The 9388-nt window shown below is 46.3% G+C and overlaps 1 protein-coding gene across 1 annotated transcript; it reads right to left on the reverse strand.

Moving 5' to 3' along the window:
• Window positions 1-1848: 1848 nt before the first annotated feature.
• Window positions 1849-2837, reverse strand: LOC119660043 (trypsin-like; the record flags this gene model as incomplete). Its single annotated transcript, XM_038068421.1, has 1 exon — window positions 1849-2837. A coding segment is annotated over one exon (966 nt), but the record flags the coding sequence as incomplete, so codon positions are not given.
• Window positions 2838-9388: the final 6551 nt, after the last annotated feature.

Genomic DNA, 9388 nt, shown 5'->3' on the forward strand with positions numbered 1-9388 from the left:
AATGTGGAAGAATCGTGGAACCAAATGAAAGACACGATCCACAAAGCGGCCTCTGCAACCCTCGGGGTCACCAAGCCGGGTAAGCGGTACATCAACCGAGATACTTGGCCTTGGAATGATGATGTTGAAATGAAGGTCCGTGAAAAGAAATGCCTCTACCAGAAATGTCTCGACCGTAAAACGCCTGCTAATTGGCAAATTTATAAGAATGCCAACCGGGAAGCAAAGAAAGCGATCGCAGTCACCCGAGCGAACCATTTCAAAAATCTTTACGATAAGCTGGACACTCGGGATGGCGAGAGAGATCTGTACCGACTTGCTAGAAGCCGTAATGAACGCATACCGGATATCGAACACTTCTGCTGCGTTAATGACAAGAACGGTTCATCGCTTACCAACGGTCGAGCCACAACGGATAGATGGAGAGAATACTTCGAGCAGATTTCAACTGAAAAATTTGCTTATCCTCCACTTCATTGCCACATTTGGACCAGTTCCACCAGTCAGCGCAACTGAAGTCGAGGAGGCAATGAGACAAATGAAATCGGGGAAAGCAACAGGACCTGACGACATCGCATCTAAGATCTGGAAAGCGAAGAGCTGGGACCCAATACTGTGGCTCAGTGAATTCTTTAACCGGGTTATTCAGGAAGGAAGAACACCATCTGACTGGCAAGAAAGTACCACTGTTCCAATATGGAAAAAGAAAGGTAGTCCAGCAGAATGTTCAAATTACCGTCCGATCCGGTTACTTTCCCATGCAATGAAGATTTTAGAACGCATTCTTGACAACCGTATTCGCGAAATCGTTGAAATAACCGTGAATCAAGTAGGATTTGTCAAGAACTGCGGAACTACTGACGGAATACACGCTGCGCGGTTACTCATGGAGAAACACCGTGAGAAGCATCGCCCTCTTTACATTGCCTTTCTGGATCTAGAGAAAGCGTTTGACTGTGTACCACACGAACTCATCTGGTATGCTCTACGACAATACTTAGTGCTAGAAGACCTCGTACGCTGGGTTCAATTGCTCTACCACGATCCGAAAAGTGAAGTTCGACGTATGGCTGTTCGAAGTAGGCAGTCAGTGGCAGTGATCTGCCCAGAACTGAGCGATTTAAATATTTCGGGTCAACGCTATCAGCCAATGAAGAACTGCGTTATGAAATTGCTTCACGCATTAACGCAACCTGGATGAAGTGGCGTTCCACAACTGGTGTTCTTTGTGATCGACGTATCAAAGAACGTCTCAAATCTAAAATTTATCGCAATGGTTCTGAGTGTTGGTCGACTATAAAAGACAATGAACGGCATCTTGCGGTAATGGGGACGAAGATGCTACGTTGGACTAGTGGCGTCACACGTTTAGATCACATCCGAGATGAGGATATACGGGATCGTTATGGAGTTGCACCGATCGTGGAAAAGTTGCGAGAGAGGCGTCTTCGATGTTATGGTCACGCAATTCGTGCAAACGAGAATTCACTTGCCAAGATTGGTCTGAACATCGAAGTCGATGGTAAACGATCAAAAGGCAGACCTAAACAACGGTGGCTTGATACGCTAGATGGGGATTTGAAAGCCTCGAAATTGCACCCAGATCAGGCATTCGATAGAGCCAAATGGCGAAGCCGACCACGACGAGCCGACCCCGCTTGTGAACGGGACGAAGGCTGAAGAAAAAGGAGATTCGCTGGGGTATGCAAATTATATCTGAAACTATTTCTGGGACTATATATTTACCGGATTATTCTATTAAGGATCCATCCACAGTCTCCCTCTTCTGAATCCCTTCGACTACAAATATTTACCTACTGCGAGTTAATAGATAAAATAGTTTTTAGGGGTTTTCATAATCGAATCTATTATTAATGAACATCGAAATTTATCGAATATGCGAGACTAGCGTATAACGAGAAATCTCTTCTAACAATGAATATACCAATAATCAAGCAACTATACAAAATCAAGGAAATCATGAAACCAACATAAATATTCAACCACGATCTTACATAAAAAGTTTCCTTCGGATTTTTAATCCATTTCTTTGCTGGGTACACTTTGATGTATGTCGACGGATAGTAACTGGAAGGGTCAGATGCTCCGAAAGATACTACAGCGACCAGGGAATTGTTATGTATTAAAGGTCCCCCGGAATCTCCTTTAGTACTTTGGGTCCCCTTACTACCAGCACATATCATCAATTCCGGGTTAGGGTGTAGCACGTGTAAACAGGACTCATAACTTTGCACTTGTACGACAGCAAACTGTAATTTCGATGAGAGCCTCCTATTCGGATGGACCTTCCCCCATCCGACAATCGTGACATTCTCTCTAGGAACAAATATATGGTTGGTTGTCGGCAAATTTATTGGTTCCACAAAATGAGATATGAATTCAATTTTTCGCTCCACAATGAGTACGGCCAGGTCAAAATAACTGGGGACTTCGGTGTACTGAGGGTGAACAAATAATTTTTGTATGCGATAACGCAATTCATCTCGGGCCTCCCAAAGATCAGTTGATCCCACTACAACTTGCAAGTACTTGGGTCGTGTAATTACGTTTTTTGTCTTGAAACAATGAGCAGCCGAAAGTATTTTTTCAGCTGTAATAATGGCTCCACCACAAATCACATAGTTATTGTCAGGATGTCCTTTGAATAGATTACGCACGGTTACTTGCGAAGGAAATTGTCCAACTGTTGCATCTGAACCATTACTGACGAATGGTAAGGACGCAGAAATTAGTAAAAATATCGAAGAAAAAAGTAAAAATACAAAAAGTTGCTTAAAGCGGAAAATTATTGCAATTTTAAATAGCCTCCCTCGTATTTGTCACTGTCACTCCCATCTTATTTCATCTTTTTGACATTTGGTTTAAGTAGACCGATATCAGGATTTTTTTAATAGCAGCCAATTTATTTTTTAACAAACCTCAAACCTTTAATTCAAACTGAAATTATTGAATGTTTTCAGATTTCATCCTTAGCATGGAGCTGGTGGTGAAAGGGTCCCAAGGTGAAACGTAGATTGGTACCCACGATGGAGCACAAAACCTGGGAAACAACTGCCGAACCCTTCTTAACGAGAAACTGCAAACGAAGAAGGATGAAGGCGAGTCTCCCGCGCGTAAAAACCGAACAAATTGCACCAACTGGTCCTCCACGATGGGAGTTGGGTAGAGCTGACAACCCCACACGGAAAATCAACGTTACGAAGCCAGAAAAGGAGCCTTGGACAGGATGGACTTTATAACCACGAACCCGGTTACGACAGCGCTATAACGATTTGCGCATTTTCTCATAGAACACGCGCTCCCTATACAGAGATGGAGCTGTCAGGCAGCTAGTCAATGCCCTATCCCAATATAGAGCTGATGTAACAGCGTTGCTGGAAATGCGTTCCGCAGGGACCGGTTTCCAGGAGAAGAGCCGCTACACCGTATATTATAGCGGCCACCGGAGTAGGTTTCTTAGCAAGCCAAAAAAAGAAACCCGCTGTTATCGGCTTGGAAGTATAAGCAAAAGGCTATGCACTCAGCGTTTGCGAGGCAAATTTAGACATATAAGCTTCAGAAAGTTTCACGCTCCTGCAGAGGAGACTGCAGATTCGGAGAAGGACAGCTTCTTAGAGGCAGTTGAGCGGAGCCCCGAAGCCCTATTCAGGCGACACGTTGCCTCCCGTAGTTTACAAAGGGATAACAACGGTAACGGATTGCAGATTATTCATTAGCAGTCTCTCACGAAATGGTTGTTGAAAGTACCTGGTTTGCGGGGAAAATGATCCACAAAATGGCTGACTGAATGCCGCCACCTCTCAGCTTTGATGAATATTAGAACATATAGAAGGTTCAATATAGACTCGGATCACTATCTCATTGTCATACCACCTAAAATTCTTTCTAACGATCAGGTGAGAGTGAATACTGAAGCCATTCGTAACGCAGCCCTCCGTAACACCTATAAGGAGGAAATGGATGCCGCAATAACCACAACTAACAGATGTCCTGGAGATGAAGCATCATTAAATAATCTTAACAATCACCTGAAGAGCGTTATCATTGTTACGGCCACAAACATACCCGCCCCCAGCGGCCAGAAAAGTGGAAACGGTTGGTTTGATGGTAAATATAAGCTAGCAACGGAACGGGAAAATCTGCATACCGAATAATGTTGCATTCTCAAAGAACGCAGCCACGCGTAGAAACCTACCAAGAACTTCGTCGAACGGAAGAAGAAAGTTTGGAAAAACCGACAGATCTGTGAACTCGAAAAGTACAGGGAACAACCACACCAGGAGCAGAAGTTTTATCAACAAGTCACCAGGATAAAGCCTTATACACCTCGATGCTTATCCTGCTGAGGCAGAGAGGGAAATCTGATTTCCGGCAAAATGGGCACATTGGAGCGAATGGTGGAGTATTTTGATGAACTGCTCAACAACCAAAATATCAGCGAGTTGCAGGTCTCGCCAACTGGAAACAATGGACAAATGCTGTCACCATCGAGTATGGAAGAAACAGTACGTGCAATCCACCGGCTTAAAAACCATAAGCCACCAGGAGCCGATGGAATTACCGCCGAATTGGTTAAATATGGAGGGACCCAGCTACACCAAGTGGTTCATCAAATTGCGCTCAAGGTGTAGGACAGCGAATCAATGCCTGACGACTGGCAAAGGAGCATTATCTGTCACATACATAAAAAGCGGGATATCACCCAGTGCAACAAGGTAGAGGTGTCACGTTGCTGAGTACCATCTATAAGATATTCTCCGCGATCTTGCTAGACCGTCATGAGAGAATTCGGTATCTCGTCGAAATTGATAAGACTTACTAGACTGACCATGACCAATGTGCGAGGCCAGATAAATTCAACAGGATCACTCTGCAGACCATTCAATATAGACAACGGTTTAAAACAAGGGGATACCCTATCATGTATCCTCTTTAATTTGGCCCTGGAGAAAGTGATTCGCGATGCCGATGTAAATGCGAGAGGCACCATCATCTTCAAGTCCACCCAACTGCTGGCCTACCCTGACGACGTTGACATCATGGGAAGAACAACCCGAGACGTGTATTTTACCTTCATCCAGATGGAGCAGACGGCGTAAGATGACTGTACATTAATGAAGGCAGGGCGAAGTACACAGTCACCATGTCAGCGGCAAAAATGAAAGAACAAACCACATGGGATCATACTGGTCAAACCAAAACAATAAAGATAGGAGGCTACAACTTCGATACCGGTGAAAATTTTTCCTAACTAGGGTCGAAAATCACAACCAATGACGATAAAATCCGCGCATGCTTGTTGGCAGCCAACATAACCTATTTCAGCTTACAAAAATTGTTTCGCTCGAAACGTCTCACCATAGGGTCAAAGCTCTTACTGAACAATTTTCTTGTCAGTCCGCATGTATTCCTTAAAAATCTTAGCAAAAAAAACTGCGAGCTCTTGGCCGCGTTCGAGGGAAGAATCCTCCGAAGGATTGTTAGTCCCACTACATGAGGATGAACGATTCCGTAGCGAGGAAGCGGAGTACCATGACCGTTTTTTTTGTAGATAAAATCGGGCTGAACAGGTTGCGGTAGGTGGGTCACCTAATCCATAAGGGTGAGGATGATCCAACCCGAAAAGTTTTTAAGCGCAGTAATAATGGTGGAAAAAGTAGACGAGGCAGACCCCACCTGAGATGGAGCGATAGTGTAGGTCAGGACGCCAGACAGCTTTTAGGCATATCGAATTGATGGAACTCGACGCAAAACCGGGATGTCTGGAGTCCCTTATGAAGGCAGGCTTAGACTGGATCCACATCCTCTTTCCCTTTACACCCGTGGAACTCCAGTGGAATCTTTAATGAAATGCCCACTTCTTCAAATTTTCTGCACTACGATCAATCATGTTGCTGCAAATTACCGAAATGAAGGCATCTGAAGCATCTTTTGAGAGACATTTGCTCCTTAAGTTGCACAGGACCCAGCCTATTCTTACCTCTCCTACGGTAACCAGTTTAACGGTTTATGCCACCGCAAAGTAAATGACAGCTTATACCGCTGCATTTATTTAGCTCTGCTCGAAATTTGCGCCGGTTCAATTTTTTTCCAGAGGGTTCACTATTAACGTCCTACTCCACATATTTGCGACCTTACCTACCTCGGTTAGGAGGTGTCATCTACTTTTCTTCAGTAACTCCACCACAGGACGCTTGGGCGTTTTTCTCTTCTCAGTCAGGCGTGAGGGAACTGGGGTAGGGCTTTGTACCCAAGGAAATACCCGTTCTTAACTATTGCAGTCCGATCATTATACAAGATGCGCTGGTAAAGCTGGTAAAGGTGAAGGTAAGGTGGACATAAAGGGGGAAGAAAAAGAAAATATTCGGGACGAAGGAGGACTAGACCGCCAGCCTTACTAGTTAAGCCGACGGAAGATCTGAACTTTGCGGCAGTTCTCAGTGAATTTTTTTATAGGGTCGAGTCGTGTCGAGAAAGTGTCCTACTTTCTAAAAACGAAGGGTGGTGGGGTCCTAGCTGAATTAAGCCTGAGGACAACAAATAGTCGTACGATTCCTTGACTGCATAACAGAAAAGAACGAAGTAGATCAGCCATCAAGCGCGAATGTTTGGAGTAACCAATGTCCGGATTAATATCACCAATGCGAACTCCCGAGGCCAAAAACTTGCTTTAGTGGAACATGCTGAGCAATACCCCCGGAAGCTTGCCAACAGTGGGAAAATCTGAATTGATTGGGTTATATGTTGGATATGAATCTGGGCCGCCCCGATCAAATATTGTAGATATTGCCGGGGATCTGACAGGAGGGCAACGTGCCGTAGATGCGGCCAGGTAGGCCCTGCAAGGAAAAGGGAGTTGCATTCTGTGGAGGGATCATTGTGCGTCTGTTGAGAACGTTGTGGATACTGCGGGCTTGGCGCAGTATCCAGTCTTCAGAGCAGAACTGAAACGAGCTAAGATGTGGTTAACATGATCCGAATCGAACAGATCAATATGCACTGAGTACAGCCGCTCACGAGTTGCTAGCGCAGTTAGCTGCAGTGATGACAGCTAACCTAGTGTTCGTCAATGAACAATACCGAAACCCGGAGCCAGTTTCATGGTATTCCGACCTAGCAGGTAACGTTGCATCTATCATATGTTCAGGATGGCACCTTAGGCTCCGTTCCGAAGGGGTAACGTTTTCCAGTGTCTACCAGACACCGAATGAGGCGATGCCGGACTCTCGACGCAGGCTTGATGCCCCGAAGGACGCTATCTTAGGGACAGAGGGGTGGATCCTGATCCAAGGTACTTGAATGGGGCATGCCTCAACCTAACTGAGGAGGGAAATGACGGCTAGAGTAGGACTCGTCCGGCTGCAAAGCCACTGGTGTTGGTGGTGGTGGGTTCTAGGAGTGGAATACAAAATGGCCGGCACAACTTCACAGTGGGCGCAGCCCCGGCGCTCTTTCTGTCCGTTGAAAGCCGCGAGAGAGAACATCGAAGGATTTGCGGAAACTCTTAGAGAATGTGAGGTCGCGCTGGAGTGCGCTCCTGCGGGTGGTAGCGCTGATAGCGATTTGACACAACGTTTAAACGGTTGAGAGAAAGCACGTACTACAATGTTAGAGAACAGATAAGCCAAAAGGAGACTCCACAGCACAATAAACGTTAACGAAGCTCGCTGCTGGGAGGATCTGGTCGATGAGGTGAATGGAGACCCGTGGGAACTTGGGTATAAACTAGTAGCCTGCAAAATTCGATCTCAGCGAAACTCTGTTCATTCAGAGCCCCGCAAATGTCTCGCATTGTACGAGCACTACACCCTTTTTCTACAAACTAATTGGAAGAGGCAGTCCTCTATATGAAAAACGAGAAAGCGCCAGGACCCGATGCACCTCCGTAGAGGCTGGTAGACACGACACGCCAGAAGAGTCGTGTCTGGTTGATTATGCAGATGATGTTTCTGCGCTTGTTGTCAGAAGAATTGTCGAACATGCGCAAAGCTCATTTGGCATATTGATGCAATGGGTAAATGGATGGATAACTGCTCGTGGTTTCAACCTTGCACTGGGAGAAATCAAAGTTGTCATCCTGACTAAAAAGTGAATTCCGATCCTGTGCCCTATATCGAACGGCGAGTGAATAATCTAGTTAAAATCTAGGACTGACGGTTGACTCAAGATGAGCTTTTTAGAGCAAATCAAAGCAGCAACGAGCAAAGCTTTAGCCAGAGTTTCGGTCTTAACTCGACTACGGCATCCATCCTAACCAGGACATGTGCGCACGTGTCCAGTTCCTTGGGCGCACAGACAGGTGCGGACGAGTGTTGGGTGGGAGGAGTGCCTTGATGCATCGGAGATTGTCTCTCAGCAAACGCAATAACCCTGACTCTGTGAGACCCGATCTCTTGTCGAAGACCGGATCACTTGGGAGTCTCGGGTTCTTCCCCTATACCAACTCCGCGGGGCTGGCAGCAAATTCCTCCCGGTGGGTTGTACGTAGGCCGAGTAGTACGAAAGGCAAGACTTGGGTCTAGGGTGGATCGTCGCGTGCCATAACGGCGGCTTTCAGCGTCCGATACCAACGTTAGCATCCCATTGGATTGCGGGTGGTATGCAGTAGTCCACTGGCGTTTAAATCCCAGGAGTTAGCCTAACTCCAAGAAAAAGGTGGACTCGAATTGCATTCCCTGGTCAGTGATGACCACTGCAGGGACGCCAAAGCGAGGTATCCACTCTCGACAGAGGGCTTCGGCACAAGATTGCGCCGTAATGTCTTTCAGAGCAAGCATCAGGTGCATCAAGCCACCGCGTAAACCTGTCGATGATTGTAAGGCAATACCTGTAACCGTGCGAGTCTCGCAAAAGCCCGACTATGTCGAGGTGTATTGTGTGGAACCACTTGGTAGTGCGGGGGAATGAGCCCACTTCTTTTCTTACATGCCTGGTGACTTTACACTTCTGGCATGCGATGCACTCTCTGGCCCAGGAGTTGACATCCTTGGAGGGCCAGAAGTATTTATCGGTGAGTAACCGATTTGATGACCTGATGCCTGGACGCGATAAGTCGTGAACCGCATGGAACACTTCCTTGCCAAAAGTGGCCGGAATGCATCGCCGAGGTCGCTTTTCTAAGTCTTCGCAGCAGAGAGAGAGGTTCGAGCCGAAGATGGGCAACTCCCGAGATTTGTATTTATGGTTAGATTTGAGGCTCTGAAATACTGCGTCATCCACCAGCGCCTTGGTAATAGCCGAGAAGTCGAGTGAGGCGGGGAACCTCGGAGACACGAGAAAAAGCGTCAGCAACTATGTTGTCCTTGCCGGACACGTGGTGGATGTCTGAGGTAAACTGGCTTAGTAAGCTCAGATGTCGAAGCTGACG

The sequence above is a fragment of the Hermetia illucens genome, chromosome 6 (assembly GCF_905115235.1).
Source record: "Hermetia illucens chromosome 6, iHerIll2.2.curated.20191125, whole genome shotgun sequence".
Classification (NCBI taxonomy): domain Eukaryota; kingdom Metazoa; phylum Arthropoda; class Insecta; order Diptera; family Stratiomyidae; genus Hermetia; species Hermetia illucens.